The sequence below is a fragment of the Antechinus flavipes genome, chromosome 3 (genome assembly GCF_016432865.1).
Source record: "Antechinus flavipes isolate AdamAnt ecotype Samford, QLD, Australia chromosome 3, AdamAnt_v2, whole genome shotgun sequence".
Lineage (NCBI taxonomy): Eukaryota > Metazoa > Chordata > Mammalia > Dasyuromorphia > Dasyuridae > Antechinus > Antechinus flavipes.
In genome coordinates, this window is record NC_067400.1 from 257626798 (window position 1) to 257647718 (window position 20921).

At 34.2% G+C, this 20921-nt stretch overlaps 1 protein-coding gene across 1 annotated transcript in view; it reads left to right on the plus strand.

Annotated features, from left to right (window-relative positions):
• DIPK2B (divergent protein kinase domain 2B) overlaps positions 1–20921 on the plus strand; it is a 63280-nt gene that overhangs the window by 37515 nt on the left and 4844 nt on the right. The window contains exon 4 of the mRNA XM_051984986.1: positions 9158–9331. Within this exon, the coding sequence (XP_051840946.1) occupies positions 9158–9331 (174 nt within the window). The remainder of the gene's footprint in view (positions 1–9157; positions 9332–20921) is intronic.

The window sequence follows — 20921 nt, forward strand, 5'->3', positions numbered from 1 at the left end:
CTCTGTCTCTGTCTGTCTCTCTGTCTCTCTGGCTCTGTCTCTCTCTGTCTCTCTGTCTCTGTCTCTCTCGATTTGCCCAGAGTCACATAGCTACTAAGTATCTGAGGCTGCGTTTAAACTCTTCTAACTTCTCTGTGCCTGAGGAGGGCACTTCTATCTTTCTAGTCTCCCAAATTCTTACCCTCCTGATTGTGTTTGTTTTTCAATCATTAGAAACCACTTTCTCCAAGTCACCAATGATATTTTAATTGACAAGTCAGTAGACTTTTTTCATTAGATCATTAGATCTTTTTTTCAATCTTCATCTTTCTGAATCTCTACATATTGGATACTACTGATTATTTTCTCTTCCTAGATACTTATTCTTCCTCCTCTCTGGATTGTCCTGACATTCAGTGGTTCTTCTACCTACATGACCATTCCTTCTTACTCTCTTTTGTTATATCATCACAGATATCCCACCCCTAAACTTGAATATTCCCCAAGGCACTGTCATAGATACTCTTTTCTCCATGTCCACTGACTCATTTGGTGACTATTTCAGCTCCCAAGGTTTCAGTGATTGTTTCTGTGTAGCCAACTCACACCTATTTACTTGATTCTCAACTCTCTTCTGAATCTAGTCCTACCTTCACTAAATTGCCTATTACATATTTCAGATTTGATGTTCCACAAGCCTCTCAAAGTCAACATGTCCAACAGTGAACTCATTATCTCTTTTCCATACTTACTTATCTTCCAAGCTACCCTCTTTCTATTAAAAGTATCCCTGTCCATCTAGTCAGCCAGATTTGGAAACTTGGAATACTCTTTGACTTCTTACTTTCCTTTATCCTACATATCTAAGTAGTTAACAAAATATGTCATTTCTTCCTCCACAATAGTTCTCTTATCTGTCCCTTTCTCTCTACTCAAATAGATGTCATCTTGGTTCAGGTTCTTAGTATTTCTCACTTAGACTAATACACTAACCTCCTGATTTTTTTAGTCAAATCAAGTTTCTTCCTTCTTCAATCCATCCTAATTATAAACTGCCAGAATGATTTTCCTCAAGGGAAAGTAGCACATCTAACTACATTACTTCCCTATTCAGCAAATTGCAGCAACTCCCAATCAACTCTAGAATCAAATACTATTTTATCTGCAAGTCACCTTTTAAAATATTCTGTTTTGGTACTATTTTTATAGTGTAATATATACAAGTTTGAAAGACATAATTTCTGAATAATTAATCATTTTATTAATTATGGCTAGCAAATAATAAAGGGACGGTCATTTGGTCATCTCTTGTAAACTCAAGACAAAACATAACAGACTTCTACATTCTTTTATACCTTTGGAAGAATGGGTGTTCCTGGCAGGAAGCAATCAACTCTGATCAATTAACAATTTGTGAAAGAATTATTTCTCATTACAATGAGAAAGAGGTTTATTCTAACACAGGGTTGGGGGGAATATAATTCTGATCACTCAGAACTTCACATAGAGACTTGTTTCTTCCCAACTACCACAGACTAGGGCAATATAGACAAAAGGAGGAATTCACTTCCACTCAAGACTTGTCTTAACTGAAACATAATGAGCTGAAATTCACCAGTCCACCTAGACTAGAATTTCTGTATCTTTTGATCAGATCTAAGTTTTCTCAGTTAGGTAAGTTTAACACAAGATTTTATCTTGTCATCAGTCCTGCACTTCAAAGACTAGTTGAATAATCTACAGGAGCTGATTTCTGAATGAGGAAATAGAAAGGAGAAAAACCTTAATCTTAATTCAGTAATTGGTTTTTAATGTGAGAAAAATAATCATTTCTCTCAGTTGTATGCATAATAACATATATATATATATACAATATACTATAATATACAATATAATACACATAATGCATAATCATTTGGAAAATGTTGCTTTAGGCAACTTTCTGACACTGTAAATTTCTGAGGTGCTAATCTGTCTTGGTAGAGTGAGTTTCTGGGAATATATACTAATCAAATGGCAAATCAGTCTCTATCCTTATTTGTATATAAATATATATATATATATATAGGTGTGTGTAAATTATGTATTTCAGCTATTAGAATTATTTGTGTAAGATGTAAGATTGGTCTCATTTTTGTCTTTATATCCACAATACTTGGCACATATTTTGTACTTAATAAATGGTTGTTAATTTATTGATTTTTGGGAAGAAAGAACATCTATAGGCTGTAAAGAAAGATTAGAAATATCCTAGAGAAACAAAGGAGAAAAGAGAAAAAAGAAGTGAAAATATTTCTTGAAATCAGACTATGTCAGATAAAGGTCATACAAAAAGGTGGGAGGTAGGGGAGAGAGGTAAACTTCTGAACCACACTTTTACCAGCGTTTAACAAAGAAAGAATTTTAAAATTTACGTAAGTAAAAGTAGAATATCAAAAGTTCTGTATTAGAAAGAAAAGAATAGGGCATGGGAGTGTGTGGAGATGGGAATCAGATTGTTCCATATAAAGCAAGTTATGGACAAATTGTGCTTATTTTTTAAAAAGAGTTCAACCTATGATAAACTTTGCCATGGGGCCTTCATTATGGAGTTGAAGAACATGTTGGATACCACTGTGAGGCCACTGAAGCTAGTGTATAGGTGAAGATTCAATCTACAAATTCTTTAAAGTTATTCTTTAAGGTTATTCCTTAAAGCTCTCCAAAGAAACTCACCCAACATTCAATGGATTAGCAAAACAGTGCACATACACAGAGAGATGAGTGAGCTAATGTCTGAAGTAGGAAAAACTATGGTTTGTAAAGGGTCAAAGGCTCAATTCTACTGTTCAGTTGTTCAGTCATTTTTCAGTTGTGCCTTATTCTTCATGACTTCATACATAGAGCATCTACCCAGCACACTAGAAATTTTGCTTTGTTCATTTGTTATTGTTGTGTTGTCCAATTGTGACCTTATTTGGAGTTTTCTTGCAGAGATACTGGAGTGGCTTGCCATTTCCTTCTCCAGCTCATTCTTCTGATTAGGAAATTGAGGCACACAGAGTTAAATGAATTGCTCAGGACCACATGGCTAATAAGTGGCCAAGGTCAGTTGTGAACTCAGGAAAGGCAGTATTCCTGATTCTAAGCTCAACAACATTCTATTCAATGCACTATCTAGCTGCCCTAATGCTACTCTATTATTGATGAATCTTGCCATGCTGCCTGCAGAAGATTTAATACACTTGCAGAATGTTTAATACACTCATCATTACCACAAGTACAAATTACATTTTTAAAGTTAAAAGTTTAATAGACAAAATTTAGGATAATGGAAAACCAGAGAAACTGAACATAGTGCATTGGACTGAAAACTGCCATCAGGATAAGTAAAACTTGTGTTCAAACTCTGCCTCAGATTGTGTTATCTGAAATAAATCATTTAAGCTGTAAATGCCTACAGGCAACTCTTTAAAAACATAAATTATGGAGCAATGGCCAATCTGCTTGGGGGGAATAGTGAAATGCTCCTGAGTGAGAGCTCCCTGTAGCAATTAAATCTTTTTTTTTTTTTTTTTTTTTGCTGAGGCAATTGGGGTTAAGTGACTTGCCCAGGATCACATAGCCAGGAAGTGTTAAGTGTCTGAGGCTGGATTTAAACTCAAGTCCTCCTGACTTCAGGGCTGTGCTCTATCCTCTACACCACCAAGCTGCCCCCTCCTCAATTTTTTTAAGCAGGATTTAATGAGGAGAGGTAAAGGAAAGGGAACAAGCATTTATATGGCACCTAATGATGGGGATGAATAAAGATTATGGCAGGTCACAGGGAGGAGCATTAACAGGAGAGGGCTTGAATTGTCCAAACTACTCCAGGGAAGAGTACTGACAGCATTAGCTCGTCCTTTAGCTGATCTTTTGTTATTTTTAAATAGCCTTTATTGTAGTAGGTCCTCCTTAAATTTCTTGTTGAATTCCTTGAATTGACAAAATTATGACTTCACAGTTACTGTATCCAATCAGAAAGTCAACTAGATGTCAATCCTTGAGGTTATTTTTCTTCTATAAAAGAACTTAATGGCATCCCACTTCTTTGTTAATTTCTTTAGGATATTAGGATGCCTCTCTTATGGCATCATGGGTTCATTAGGAACTGCCCATCTTATGGCAGCAAGTTCTCTAGGAACTTAGTCTGTCTTCATGGCATTTTCCCTTCTATTAATGGAGAGTTCCATTAGAGAATTTAGTCCAAGTTTTTCCCTTTGTTAATAGCTAAATGTTCTTTTGGAACTTAGCCTGTCAATCAATGACATAATAATAAATTTTTTCCTTTTTATTTGGAAGTGATGTAAGCCTACAAATTCTTTTGAGATACCTTGCAAAACCAACCTGAAAACCCAATATATTTTTGGGTTCAACCTACCATATTCTCAACTTTTGGGGGGCCATATGGTGAGCCATAGAACCCCAATATATTTGGGGATTCAGCACTTCTACACTCTCATATTCCATCACTAAAATGAAACAGGCATCATAGTTAAGTGATGTGATTTATGATGTGGAGTTTGTCACCAAATGATGGCAGGCACCAAAAATTGGGGCCATTCACAATGGCCATTTTTTTTTTGGCAAAAGATAGATTTATTTAGGGAAGAAATTACAGACAAAATGGAGGGATATAATAGACATTGGTAATGGTAAATATGAAATAGAGTTGAAAGAGCATATGACAGACAAATTCCTCAGTGGAACTCACAATTACCCAGAAGAAAGGGAGCACCCCATGAGGTTGCGCCAATGCCCTTAGCTGGCAGTTCCTGAAAGGAACTTAAGACCCTAAAAGAGTCAGTTAGCTATAAGGAATGGAAGTGGGGGTGGGAAGCAGAGTGGAGTTAGGGGAAATACCACAAGGCAGAGTGCCCAAGGTGGCTAGCCCAAAGGAAGGTAGAAGCCATGGGATGGCCCACAAGTAGATTTTATAGGGAAAAATTAACCTCTGGGGCATGACTAGGATTTCTATAAAGAGTCTCAGGAGTCTGACATAACTTGGATCAGTTCCCCAAAGGGTGGGACTATGGAAGCTAAACTGATTTCTATCTGAGCCTTCTCCTTGCCTGCCTCAGGGATCTATTTTTATCAATTAATTCCTCTGCTAACCACATCTAACATTGAAGACTTCATCAGTAAGTGTTCTCCAAATATGATTGTAAATTATCTCACTTGGATCTCATTTGATCTGCACAATCACACTGTAAGGTGGGTAGTGTTATTGTTTATTATCCCCATCTTACAGTTGAGGAAACTGAGATAAACAAAGGCTAAGTGACTTTCATACAATCAATAAGTGTCCAGGACTAGATTTGAACTCAGGCCTTCCTGACTCCAAGCTCTATCCATAGCTTCACCTAACTGACTCAAAAAATAAACACAATAATTGTAATCTTAAATATTATTGGCTAAATTTATCCATAAAACAGATGAGTTGCAAAGTACATTGGAAAACCAAAAACACTATACAAATGATAAAACTAAAGGAAGGTTCTTTGAAAGATTTTAAATAATTGATAAAACTTTAGCTAACATGATTCAAAGAGTAAAATCAGTTAAAAGATGAAACTACAACAAATCCAGAAGAAATTAAAAAATAATTACCAGAATTTACTAGATCAATTATATGCCAACAAAACTAGGATTTTAAAATAGGTAAATAGAATTACCTACAAAATAATAGAAATTAGAAAATGGACCTATAATTTCATTAGTAAAGGAATAGAAATAATAGAAATTAGAAAATGCACCTATAATTTCATTAATAAAGTCCTCACCACCCAGATGAGGACTCTTAGTACTTTCTCTCCAATGGAGCTATCTACAGCAGAAGTGTCAAGCACATGGCCTGTGGACCTCCCTCACTCCCTAGGGTACCCAGAACCAGATTATAATGTAATTGGGAAATTTTTAACAAAATTAGTAAAACACAATACAAGGCCTAGAGCACAAAGAAATTGCCCAGGGTTGTATGGATAGTAAGTGTCAGATGTAGAAATGGAACTTGGATCTTCCTTGTTCTAAGACTAACCATAATGTAATTCTCAAGAGAATTTATATAACTAAATCCATAAATATATATATGTATATATGTATATATAAAGTTTTGTAATCCATAAATATATATATATGTGTGTGTATATATGATATATGTATATATATTACATATAGTTATATAAGGAACAATTCACAAAGCTTATTTGAATGACTTGTATATTGAGAGGTTTTTTTCTGCTATAATATTGATCCACAAACAAATTAAATTGTTTAGGAAGTCCTCAAAAACAAATCAGAAAAAAAAAAAGGAAAAATTAATAGCTTCAATAAATTTGTAGGCTACAAGATAAATTCACAAAAATTAACCAGAATTTTTATAGTGTGTATGTATAAATACATACACAGATACATATAGATATACATATACATGGTTATGGATATACACGATCATATATACATAAACACATATGTATTTGTGTATATGTGTAATTGCTAGATGGCACCATAGTGCACAGTGCTGCAGTCAGAAAGACATATCACACTAACTAGTTTTGTGACCCTGAGCAAGTCCCTTTATCCCGTGTTTCTTCATCTTCAGTTTCCTCATCTGTAAAATGAACTTGAAAAGAAAATGGCAAACTGCTCCAGTATTTTTTGCTAAGAAACTCTTCAATGGGGTCATGAAGAGTTGAGCATGACTGAAAACAATTCAGCTAAAATACACACACATATATGTACGCATTCATACACACACATATGACCAATAATAGAAAAGAAAGATTCAAAATAACTACAAAAGGTACAAAATATTTGAGGGTCATTCTAACAAGGAAAATTTGTTATTTTTATAGATATAAAATAACACTACTTAAAGAAATAAACAGTTCAAGTAGCTGAAGAAATATTCACTAGACATGACTAGATCTTACCAACATAACCAAAATAAATATATAGATTTTATGCTAAACATAAAATAATAACAAAATTGATTTATAGAAATAAAATGTCTAGAAAGTCACAGGAAATAATGCCAAATGTAGAAATGAAAGAGAAATAAATTAATTTAATGATCCAATGTTCAAGAAACCTGAAAACATAAATAAGCTAGGGAAAAACTCCTTAGCTAACAAGAACTGCTAGGAAAACTGGGAAGTAGGCTTATAGAAATAAAGTTTAGACCCCATCTTACATCATATTCCATAGTAAGTTCAAAATGGATATTTGGCTTTAATATTAAAATATTAGAAAAAAATGATCATATGCTTCTCATAGTTCTAGGTAGTAGGTGAATTCTTAATCAAGGGATAATGGCAATTATGAAAAATAAAATAGGCAAATTTAATAACAAAATGAAAAAGGTTTGTATGAGCAAAATGAATAAAGCTAAGATAAAAAAGGAAGTAGTTAATTGGGGGAGTAAAAAAAATCTTTGTATTAAATATCCCTGAAAGAGAGTTTTCTGTACAAGATATCTAAGCAACTAGCAGAAATAAATAAGACCAAAATTCATTCCTCAGTAAATAAGTGATCAAAGAATATGAACAATCAGAATCACAAACTATTAAAAGTCATGCAAGAATGCCCCAAAATACTAATGTAAGAGAAATGCAAATTTTTAAAAACCTGACATTTCACCTCACTTTCAGAAAGCTGGCAAAAATAACAAAATATGGAAATAAGCAATATTGAAATATAGGCATGCTAATGCATTATTGATGAAGATGTGAACTGATGCAACATTCAAGAAAACAACTTAGAATTATGCAAAGAAAGTGAATAAAATATACTCTTTAGGTTCTTATAGAATGAGAATATTTGTAGTGGCACTTTTTATAGTAGCAGAGTCCTGGAAACAAAGTATATGACACAACAATTGAGGGATGGTTAAATAAATTATGGTATATGAATGTGCCATGAGATATAATGGATATGATGAATATAGAGAAGCATGGAAAGATTTATATGAACTGATATAAAATGAGCTTAGCAGAACCCAGGAAAATAGCATACACAATGAATATCACAATGTAAGTAGAAAGAATCAGAATATTAAAATAATCAAAACTGACTGTTGTGAAATTAGAATGATCAATGAAGTATAGTATTTTCACCTTTTTTTATTTGTATGTTTTTTTCCTTCTCATGCTTTTTTCCCTTTTAGTCTGATTTTTCTTGCACAACATGACAAATATGGAAATATGTTTAAAAGAATTGCATTTATTTAACCTATATTTCATTGCTTGCTGTCTTGGGAGGGAAGGAGGTAAGAAAGGGAGGGAGAAAAATTTGCAACACTAAGTCTTACAGAAAGGAATATTGAAAACTGTGTGTATTAGAAAAAAATAAAATTCTGTTGAGAGAAAAAATGCTAATAAGTAGTATTAATTTTATTTAACTATTTTAATGTGTTACAAGAGATTTCTTTGAAGTTAGCAGTGATTTCTAAATATTTATAATGTAAAAATAAAACATATCCATAAAAGCTCTGAGAAAAGAAAGGGAACTGCTAGATGGTGCAGTGGATAAAGTCCTGATTCTGAAGTCAGGAGGACCTGAATTCAAATTCAGACTCAGACTTAATACTTGCTAACTGTTTGACCTTGGGCAAGTCACTTAACCCCATTTTCCTCTCCCATCCTCCCAAGTTTTTTTAAATTAAAAAAAAAAGTTTTCCTGACTTAAAGCCCAATATTCTATATCTGACTTTGATTTTAGAAGGAAGGAAAGAAAGAGAAAGTAAAAAAAAGACTCCTCTTTTTGAGTTAAAAAGTCACCTCAGAAACTTACCTGGGCAAGTCACAACCCTGTTTGCCTCAGTTGACCCCCAAAGAAAAGATATGAGAAGTCCCACCCCTCCCTATTTCTTTGCAGAGATAGGGGACCAGAAACATAGAATACTACATATAAATTTAAGACTTTTTTGATGTATTCATTAATTTTATAAAACTTTTTTTAAAAACTTGTTATAAGAGATAGCTTTCTTGGAAATGATGGGAAATGTAAGTGATGTAAAAATAAAAGATATTATTACTCAAAGAAAGTTGGGTGATAAAATTGTAATATTTGTAACCCAGTTATAGTGATGTCTGCTCCAGCCATAGACATAAACTATCCATAGACATATAACAATCACCTGCATGGATGTTTCAATTTACAGGGTCTGCCTAGTCCAATGCTACGATGTCCCTCACAGAGGCTCTTAGATCGCATTGTCCGGAGATATGCTGAAGTGGCAGATGCTGGCAGTGTCTTCATGGATCATTTTACTGAGCGGGACAAATTGCGCCTTCTCTATACCCTTTCCATCAATACTCATCCCATCTTGTTACAGGTAAGTTTCTCTGCAGCCAAAATACTCCAAATGCTTATATTGTATAATTTTTGCCTGTTTGCCTCAGTTTCCTCATCTGTAAAATGAAATGAAAAAGATGTCAAACTATTCCAGTATATCTGCCAAGAAAACTCCAAATGACATTGCAAAGAGTTAGATGTGAATGAAACAACTTAACAACAATCACCAAACATACCAGGATCTTGTATTATCCACTTTTTTCAGTAATTGTGTAAGCACAAAGAGAAAAGGCAGTATGCAGTATGGTACAGTAGAAGGAATTCTGGATTTAAAGTCAAAATATTTAGATTCTAATCTCAGCTCTACCATTTCCTTCCCTCCTGTGTGACCTTAGATACATCATTTTAGTTTTCTGGGCCTATGTTCTTCAACTACTAAATGAATAGTTGGCTCCAAAAGTCTCTATAGTGTCTAAGTCTATAATCCTTTGTGTCCTGCCATAGAAAAACCGCCTCTGCTTCTCAGACTTCCAGCACAAATGTGGGTCCTCAACATAGTGAAGTCTTGATACATTTGGCAAAATAGTCATTTCCATACTTGAGAGTCAAGTAGAAGAGTGGCATAAAACCCAAACTATAAAGAAAAAGACTGCATCCTATTTTAAGACAAAATTTTCAATTTGCACTTTAGGTGAGTGATTAAAAAAAAAAAAAAGCCAGTGGTCTGTGAGCAACAGCCCTTAAGTCACATGGCTAAAGCTTTTTTTTTTTTTTTTTTGGGGGGGGGGGGGGTGGGAAGAGGGTTCATAGTCTTGCCAGAATGCAAATTCAGAGTTAACTCCATAGGCTGAATTTGGAGGCCCAGGAATAGCAACACAGACATCACTTTTCACTGTCCTTCAAAGTTATTTTAAGGTTACCAATTTAGATACAGTTGCCCAAAGAGCAGTCTATATTAGAAGTCCTACACCTAGGCTATACACTTAATCTATGGAAAATACTTTGTTTCAGACCATTATACCTCACTCCACATCCATTTATTTCTCATTTCATTCTTGTCTGGCCATAACAACTCATCATCCCTGTCGCTGTCATGTAGTAACAGGAATAATTTTTAAAGATCCCCAAAAGCTATCTTATTACTATAGTGAAACAAGAGCTGAGAACCATAGACTGTTAGAAGTAGGATACTTAGAAATGGCTTAGTCTGTCCTCATCATGGGAAAAAGAAGGAGATTGTTGCTCAGAGAGGTAGAGGGAATTAACAATGGTCACACAGCAAGTTTATACAGAACTGAACTTGAAATATTATTTCTAATGATTTGTCCATTATGCGGGATTCCTCAGGCTAGAGATTATTCCTTCCTCTATAAGGATGGCAATCAATGTTTTCAGTTGTTCAGTTATTTTCAATCATATTTGGGTTCTTTGTGATCCCATTTGATTTGGGGGGTTTTTTGGGCAAAGATACTGGAATGGTTTGCCATTTCCTTCTCCAACTCACTTTACATTTGAGGAAAGTGAGGCAAATAGGGGTAAGTAACTTGCCCAGGATCACCCAGCTAGTAAATATCTGATGCCAGATTTGAACTTGAGTTTTCCTGACTCCAGACTCAGTGCTTCATCCATTGATCCACTTAGCTGCCACATTATTGATTTCCAAATAGGACAGCTCAAACAGTTCTATTTGGCCACAAGAACATCATTTGAAGCGAGCCAATTTTTTTCTTTTTTAATCTTTCCCTTGCTTTCTCCATTTTTCCATCCCTGAATCCTATGCCTTTTCCCCATTCCCATTTTGTTTTATGTTTGCTGGACTTGGTGCTTGTGAACAAAGTGTGGAAATAAGGCCTTGGGGTACAGCCATATATCACAAATGCCCAGGATATAAAAGACACCCTGTACATCTCCAAGTATATTTCTCAATTTCTAGGGACTGATCTTGGAAGAACTGCATGATGTTCACATGTCCTTCAGAGTCGACTGATATTTAAGAAGAGAAAGATACAGCCTGTGAGAATGGGATATATTCCACATGATAAACACATGTGCACATTTTATGAATCAAGTTAGAGTGGGACTGGCCTGAGCTACTTACTCCTTTGATCATTACTAAGAAAGTGATTCACTTTAATGTCCCCAACAGTATGAAATTAGGTATATACAATCACACAGAATTTATTGTTTTTAATTAAAGGGACAGGAGGATTATTGTTATAACAATTAAAATTCTATCAAGTCTCAGTCTAAAAGTCACAGACTTCTTAAGTATGTACAGATGAGACTATCTCTATTTTCTTTAGAAAAAAATTAAAATATTTTTGAAAGAACAAATTTATGAATTATAACTATATTTAGTCAAAGAGTAAAATAGTTAAATTTGTGATCTAACAAGTGGAAAAACTTTCATTCAAAAAAAGGAAGCAAGATTAAGAAAAATGGATCAGGATTGATCCAACCTTCTCAGCAATCAACATCCACCTGAAGTTACTTTAAATATGGTTGCATCATTTACCGTTTTCCAGTTGGTACCCATTGGCATTTTCCCCCTGGATGGTAGAATTTAGCAACATCAACACTTTTACCAGGCTCTAACTGAGATAATAAATGATAAGCAAGTTATACTTACTGATCCAAGAGATTATAACCCCTACATTCAATTCTAATGCTTATGATAAGAAAGATGCAATTATCTTTACAGTTAACATTAATATCAGTAGGTATTGGGATTTGTTTAAAGATATAACAAAATAATTGACAAACATTATGGTTCAGATTTCCAGGGAACAAATCTACAAATTCATTATGTAAATGAATTTCTCCTGCCTATTTAATGTTTTGACAACTTTCCAAATATTCCTAATTATTGTGAACTACAGTATATCTTTGTATTCTAAAAGTGGCACTCTCTATATCTAGAATAAAAGAGTATTAGAGGATCTGAATGAATTGCATATCAGACAAATTATTCCATAAATTGCTATGAAGTACCAATTTTTCATCTAGTGGGAAAATAGGAACAGGAAAAGAACTCAAATACTTTTAGATGTTTTGAATAAATAAGCTCATTCCAGAAAAATACATTCATATATGAAAATATGTAAATGGATTTAAATATATACATGCATATATTATAGACATATGTGGATATATCTGTATCTACCCATATATTATGTATACACATATACATACATATATATAACCATGTGTACATGTACAAACTAGATAAACGATAGATAGATCTGTAATTAATTGTCATAGTGAATAGACTGCTGGGCCTGAAATGGGGGATATCTGAGGTCAAATGTGATTTTGGACCCTTATTAGCTATGTGACCCTGAGTAAATAACTACTCTGTTTGCTTCAATTTCCTCACTTATAAAATGAACTGGAGAAGGAAATGGCAAACAACTCCCAATATTTTTGCCAAGGAAACCCCAGATCTGGTCATAAGGAGTTGGAAATGATTGAACAACAAATATATGTCTATAAATATATAGACACATACATATACAATTAATATAATAATAAATAAACATGTATTACAGTATATAGTCCTTTGAACATAATTATTAGAAAATTGGATTTGGATTTTAATTTCATATTAACTACAAATAAAAGCTAACACAGATTTTGTAAAATTATATATAACTGGATATAAGCTTTTCAATACAAACTTATATCTAAAGGTTTCAGTTCTTATTCTTGGGATTCTCATGGCAGGTTATCAAAGAGTTTGTTTAATACTTCTTTCATTCAGATCTTCTAATAGCCAGTGTTCAGTTTTTACTTTTAAATATCACAATAGCAAAGATATTGTCAACCAATTACAATCTATAACCCAAATCTACCATGCCATGGATTATAGTTGTCCCCACCAAATCTATCAGACTCAATATAAATATGAACCTAAATTATCCACTTATAAGTCAGATTCATCTTCCTTTTCTAAATCCATACCAGGTTACTGACAGCTCTAAAACTTAATTTGAAACTAATTGGAAATCTTGTGAAATTCCTAAAGATAAATCTCCTCTTCGAATTTTCTCTTGTTCCGGTATCTAACAAGTAAAAGTCTTTTTTCTAAATCTATTTTTTTCCCTCTGGTCATCCCATTTAGTTTTCTGAATCTATAATAACTTACAAATACCTTATAATTTAGACTAACTCTATTGCAAGTTACTATATTTCTCTTTATAATATTCTGCTTTCTACTACTCTTAATTTCTTACCCTTAAATTTCTGTTCACAAAAAAAAAAAAAGCTTACTATTTTTAAACTGTATCATTAGTTTTACTTTCCTTTCTTATTGTTTCTGTCTCTTGCAAATGAGTGCACTTTCTGGGTATTGGATTAATTATTTTTAAGAGCTTTTCTTCATATTTAAAGATTCTAGTACTCAGACTGCTCTCCATTTGATTATTTTAAAACCTAATCCTCTGTAAGTGTAATTTGTATATAATTCCTTCAATTTGCTAAAAATTTTATTCAACTAAATCATTTATTTAGATTCACTTGCATGAGCCATTGAAACTCCTCCTCACTGTAAAATAAAGAATTGATGTACTAAAATATGTCTATTTTCAATTGGAGAAGAAAAATGAAAAGAAATTGCTACTAGAAGAAAGGGAATAATTTAACCAGCTATTAGTAATAAAGTTCCTAGAATACTTTTAAAGAAGAAAAACCATAAAACATCTTTTCTATTCTGGTGCTAAGTAGATATACAAGGTACCTCAATCCTAAGAGATAAATTCAATACAGGATTTGAGAGAATTTTTATATTCCACAGTTTCTATGAGAGAGAAGTAAAAGAACAGGTCTAGTTGAAATATTTTAAGGATATTGAACTCAGAAAGAAATGAGTTCAAATCCAGCCTCAGACTGGTGTGTAGTCCTGGTCAAGTAATTCAACCTATGACTAGCTTAGTTTCCTCACCTACAAAATGTACCTACTTCCCAGAGTTATTGGGCAGATATAATGAAATAAATTTGTAAAACACTGTGCAATATTCAGGCACGATATAAATACTAGCTATTATTATTATTAAATTTCGATTCCTAGTAAATTCAGAGAAACTTCACCATGGAATTCAAGATAAATTCAGTTTTATTGCTTATAATTTTTAAGTTCATTTCACAAACTCATGACTGATTTGATTCACATTATTTTTTCCTGAAAGGCCATAAAATTTGATCCCTTTTTCGCAAGTCTCAGAAATGAGATTTTTTTAAAAACTCAATTTTATTTCCATAATAATTTTTATGATCTTTCCTTATTTCCCAATCAACTATATCAGGGAAAAGAAACAGATTTCTGCTCAAATTGGAAATTTTTCATTTTTTTTAAACTGACTCCATTTTTTAGCCCTTCTCTCTTAAAGGTTAGTCATATATCCCTGAAAAGGGGGAACCAATCAAATTATTATCAATATTCACTCATTAATAAATCAAAATGACAGTATGTTAGCAAAGTTAGATAACTTTTCTGGAATCTATAAGTTTACTCTAGCAACTCTCACTACCAACTTAATTACTGGGCTCAAATTTTTTTTTTTTTTCCCTCAAGTTCCTCAAGCAGCTTACCTTTTTTTTTTTTTCCCCCAACTTTAAAGTCAACTTTTCCCATTTAGATTTAGAAAATTCCTGGAATCTTGCAATATAATGTATACAACTAGAGAACCTCCTGGAGGTTTTGAGAGCCCAATTTGAGAGCCTAAGAAAGCTTCTAGAAAGAGGGTTCTGGACCAGCAACAAACTTGGAGAAAGAAAAGGATCACCCATGAGGTTTTTTTAACAAGAGGATCATAAAGATTAAAGACATTTATTGAGTGGCAGATCAGGACCTTTCACCCCTGAGATATTCTGGATTTGGGAATCCTGGTACTCTCTGGAGAAGAGAAGCAGAAGTCTCGGGAGAAATGAAAAGAGGAATGGTAGTTCTATTCAAGATGTATAAACAAAAAGAGGCATGCCCTCCAGAGAAGCAGAGGGCACTAATCTTGATTTTCCTTCCATTTGAGATTAACTGATGGCTTATTTGTAGACACTAGCCTTGCCAAATACCACACAGTGATTTAGGATTTCAAAATAACATACAAACCAGGTCTAAAGCTCCAGACTAAAGTCATAACAGTCTTTAAAATAATAGGGTAAAGATGGGGGAAGAATTTATTCCCTTGATCCAGTTGATGAGTTCACTATAAAGTTGAGGACTTTATAGAGAGTATGTAACCCTATGTCTGCAGTCAGGAAAACATGTCCTCAAGAACAGTTTGGACCTGCTCAGGAATGCACTGTTGAGAAGACACACGTTCTGGACTCAATTTCAGTAAAAAGAGACTGCCCCAAGAACATGAGCTATCTGGATCTCAAGAGGATGGATTCATGTATAAGAAGTTGCCCTGCTGTGCCTCTAAATGAGAGCAAATTAATTTTTTTAAAACTCTTCTGATATTTTAGTTTTTTGTTCTTTCCTCTTAATTGGGGTTGGAGGAGGGAAGAAAGGATTGGCATTAAGATGGAGAGCTTGCTTTTATCAATTTGATAAATATTCTGCTAATGTGTGAATATACCCATTTTTACCTTGAAAGGATCTAGTAGAGTTTCTAATTGAGTTTTGGAGCTAAGATTAGGAAGAACTTTTGTAGAAGAAGCTACTCTTGTGAGCAATTATAAAAGAGAAGGGTTGTGAGGTGCTATAGGGCATAGTGGATAGAGCCCCAGAGCTGAAATGAGGAAAGCTCATCTTCCTGAGTTCAGATTTGAACTCAGATCCTTAATTAGCTGTGCAATCCTGTGCAAGTCACTTAACCCTGTTTGTCTCCATTTTCTCACCTGTAAAATGAGCTAGAGAAGGAAATGGAAAATTGTTCCAGTATTTTTGCTAAGAAAAGCTTGAACATGCTTGGAGAAAGAAAAGGATCACCCATGTAGTTTCTGTAACAAGAGGATCATAAGGATTAAAGACATTTCTTGAGTGGCCAATCAGGATCTTTCACCCAGAGATGTTATGGATCCAACAATGAGAAAGGGTCTTGACATCTAACAACTATCCAAAAGTACCTCCTTCTAAAGCAGTGCAAGATCTCAGAATACTCCTATAACAATGGAAGTCTAAATGAAAAAGAAAGAAGCATTTATTAAGCTCCTACTATGTGCCAAGCATTTTATAAATATCATCTCATTTGATCCTCACAACAACCCTGTGAGGTAGGTTCATCGAGCCATTAATTACTCAATTAATTGATGTGTTATTATTGTCACTAATTTATTGGCAGCTTTTACTGTTCTATTTATTTTTGAGGAAACATTAAAGTGAGATACTCTATCATACAGCTAATTTAAGTTTCTAAGTCTGGACCTGAACTCAGTCTTTCTGACTCCAGACTCAACCCACTTTTCACTCTGCACTCTAGCTATCTGTGATTGGTCTCTGAAGATTAAAAATGACTCACCAAAATGTTAGAGTATTGATTGTTTTGTGGTCCCAATATGTGCTCATTTTATGGGGAAAATGAACCCACAGTGTGACACCACAAGAACTTGAATGGATGAAAAAGTATTTGTTAAATAGGAAGTTAAGCATTTATATAGCACTACTATGTGCCAGGCATTAATTGCTTAGTGCTTACAAACGTTTTCTTTGATCCTCACAACAATCTAGGTGCTATTTTGCATTTTATAGTTGAGGAAACTACCTAAACTTGAGATTAAGTGCCTTGCCCAGATCATGCAGCTAATCTGGGGTCAAATTTGATTCCAGGCATTTCCACTAACAAAACTATGTTTCTCATGGTCATCTATTGGATTGTACCAAGGACTCTGGTGGTAAAAAAAAAAAAAAAAAAATTTCTGATTCTTCAGCTCCATTGGCAGCATATATATCTGTATAGGAGGGTAAAGGAAGGGCAGTAAAGGTCCCTATGAAAGGATGAGGAATCCATCAGAATAGAGAAGGTGTTATTTTGTTGAGAGTCCCAGATCTAGTTCCATTCTCCTAAGAAAGATATCTTAATAACAAATTATTAAAAACTTATGAATTAATAACTCACAGAACTTATTAGAATTGTTATGAACTAGCAAGAAATTGTTAGAAGTTATTAAAATTTAGAACTCATGAACTAATTACTCTTAGAAGTTACTAGAATTTAGAATTCTTGTGAACTAATAAAGAAGTTATTAGAACTTAGAACTTTTAGGAACAACTAACTACAAGTGCCTTGTGTATTTTCTATATCTGTTTATGGGGCTTGTGAAAGTTTTCATCAGCAATTACTGTAGGAGTGAAGTAATCACTGGGTTCTCTTTGCATTGTTACTTTAAATTCTCAGGTTCTCTTTGATTGTCTAATTAGAAGTCTCAAAGATCAGAGTACTTGGAAATAACAACTAATTGTTTCTATTTTGGCCAGATCTGAGGGTCTTCCTCTCCCAGATTGATATATATATATATAATATATATATAATATATATATATATTATATATATATATATATATATATATATATATATATATATTTGACGAGGCTATTTTCTGCTTCATTTTTTACTTAGCTGTAATCACTAAAAGGTGTTGTCTTAGATTAACTGAGATGAGGAAAGATTTTTACTTAAAAAGGCCAAAGTGTCCAGGGCAATCTCTAGTTGTTCTGCTCTATGTCTTACCATGGGACCCAGATGACTCTGGAGGAGAAAGTAAGGCCCTTCCTCACTTAAATCCAGTTCATTTGTATGTCCCTAATGATGTCATGTTCTTTTCAAACAAACAACACTTTAAGTGCTTGTATGTGAGACAAGATTTTAATAGTTTGCTTATAGTAAATAGGATTAAATGCAAGGAGTAGAAGAATCTAAAGAAAATTCATGGAGCACAATCCTTCTGGCTTCTGTTGTAAGTAGAAGTAAATTTGTGTTTGCTGATGAATATTCACTCTGGCCTTTATCTTTCTCCTTTCCCTTTAAACTAGCCTTAGAATATTCAGAAAGAGTACACAGTAGGAGGCACAGGCTCGCCACCAGGACTAACTCCTGGGGAGGCCCCTGAGATTTAGCCCTTCAGACTGTCCTTCTATACCGATCAGCTCAGACAAAGAAACATATGGAGCTTTCTGAGAGGAGCAGGGGAGTTCCTGCTGGAATAAAGAAGGGAGGCAAAAAAAAAATCAGTGCCTTCCCCTTAATTCAGAGATGGTAATGAGACTCAATAATGTCTGTGAAGAGTTATTTCACCTATTTTATGCAATTTTCGATATCATAAGCCCATAGTCATGGAGTATCCCAAGCCTTCTGGTTGCAGACATTAGGGAAATATGATAGGGTTAATGGTGCAATTCACACCTCCATCAGAAATTTTATCTGCTCTTTGAATTCTAGGTCTGTTTTCTGTCTTCTTTCTCCTTCCTAGAAATATTAGTGAACAAATCATTGGATACAAGTCATGGATATAATTGCAAGACCTCTAGAGTTTTTCCCAAAACATCTGTTGCTGTACACACTAGAAATCTGAACCTCCCAAAACAGGGACTACATATGCAAGCTGAGGACCTTTTGCCCACATCTATGGAAGTATAGGAACAAACTATGTTTGCAGCTTTTCCTAAAGTAAACTCCAGATGGGGAATAATGAGCCAAAAAACAAATGTGTGTCTGTCTTAGGTCAACACCAAGGATAGGAACCAGGCTGTGTGAGCCCCTTAGTTTGGGGGGAGGTCTGAGTTATGTATAATATCTTATGACCTCATCTAGAATGTGAAGCTTGACTTCTAATTAACCTTAAGTGTTGAATTCTTTTTGGGGGGAACTTCAAATATTTTTGATGATTTTGATGTTTGATTTTTTTTTTAAAAAGCCAGCCTACTAACCCCAACAAATGATAAATTAACCAATCTCAACCAGAATAGTTTTATTTATTTTTTTAAGCAAGCTTGGACTGAGTGTCCTATTAAGGCAGGATAACTCAGAAGAGATTGAAATATTATGCTGTATAAGTATCTTTTTTTTATTCACCCAAGTGCTTTCCTTTCTAGGAAAAAGAAACAACTTTTTTTTTCCTTTTTCTTTTACCCATTTTACCCTTTCCCCTTGTTAGTTATCTTGTTAAAAATCCTTTTCTCCAATAATTCTGGGATTGTAACAGGCGCTTGTGAGTACCTAAGCAGGCACGAACCTCTAAATTTTGTAAAATTTTGTTGAATTTGTATCATTTGGGAATAACTATAAATTCCAGATCTGTTATCTATGGGTGTTTTGGATCTTCATAAAAGTTTTTTGGATGATGCCTACAAACTTAGCACACACCTCTAGGGGATGCAATAAGGAAGAAAAATCAGAACATTTCCAGGTGCTAGATAGCCATGCACATTAAGGATATGGAGCAGTATGCTAAGGTATATTTTGATTTGTTGGGATAACCAAGATCCAATTTTCAGGACACTTATAAGGGGGAGAAATGCTGAATTCCATTCAACTAATTTGATAAGTTCCCAATCAGCATAAGGAGTTGAGAAGACATAGACTTTTGTCAGGGTCACAAAAGCAACTCTTCATAAAGAGCATGGACATATCCATACTTATTAAGAAGATACAAAGATCTGCTTGTTTTTCAATGCCTGAGGTTTTCTCAAGATGAGTGACTGGAACTCAGGAGGTGAGATTTTAGTCAAAAAAATCATGCTCATAGGTTCGTTTATATATCAGAGCAACAGACTATTTTCAGCCCTTTTTAGTCAATCAAAACATTCACTAAGGAACTATGCAAAGGTGTTTTCTTTTTCCCTTTCACCTTTCTACAAGATGAAGGGATTTCTCCAAACACTCCAGAGCACTTGATGGTGACTTGTGGCAGAACCACATGGCTGAAGTAGATAGGTACTTGCTCATGCAATTTGAGAGGAATGTTCTTGAGAATGGACATTCTAGGCCAAGAAACAGCGAAAGCTCAGGCAATGAATTTCTGCAGAAACACCTGGAAGAAGCAGACCTATGCTTGCTTTATATAGGACAAGAATAGAGTTTATGGACAATGCTTTTCATGCCTCAAACTCTTATAAAGAACATAAGATACTTTGAATTTCTAGGCAGGATGATCCTGAAATCTAGAGATTTGCTGAATAGCACTACTCTCTCTTTAGTCTGACTCTCTATAATTTGACTTTCAACATCTTCATTCAACTGAAACTGCTCTTGCTAAAATCATCAGTGATCTGACAAGTCTAATGGTCTTTTGAAAATCCTCATTTTTTTCTTGACTTCTTTGTAACTATTAGCAGTGTTAGTCACCCTCTTCTTTAAAATACTCTTCTATGTTTATGCCATATTTGTCCATATCCTCTTCTTTTCTGACTGTATCTTCTCAGACTCCTTTCCTGGATTTTCATCCAACTCAAGCCCACTAATATGGGTGTTACCCAGGGCTTTGTCTTGGACCTTCTCTTCTCCCTTTATCCTTTTTTCCCCCACTTAGTGATCTGATCAACTTCCATGGTTTTAATGATCATCTCTTATGCTGGTCATTCTCAGATCTTTTTATATAGTCCTAATCTATTACCTAACCTCCAGATTTTCATCTCCACCTGCCCATAGACTTCTTAAACTCAACATGTCTAAAATTGAACTCTACCATTCCCTCTA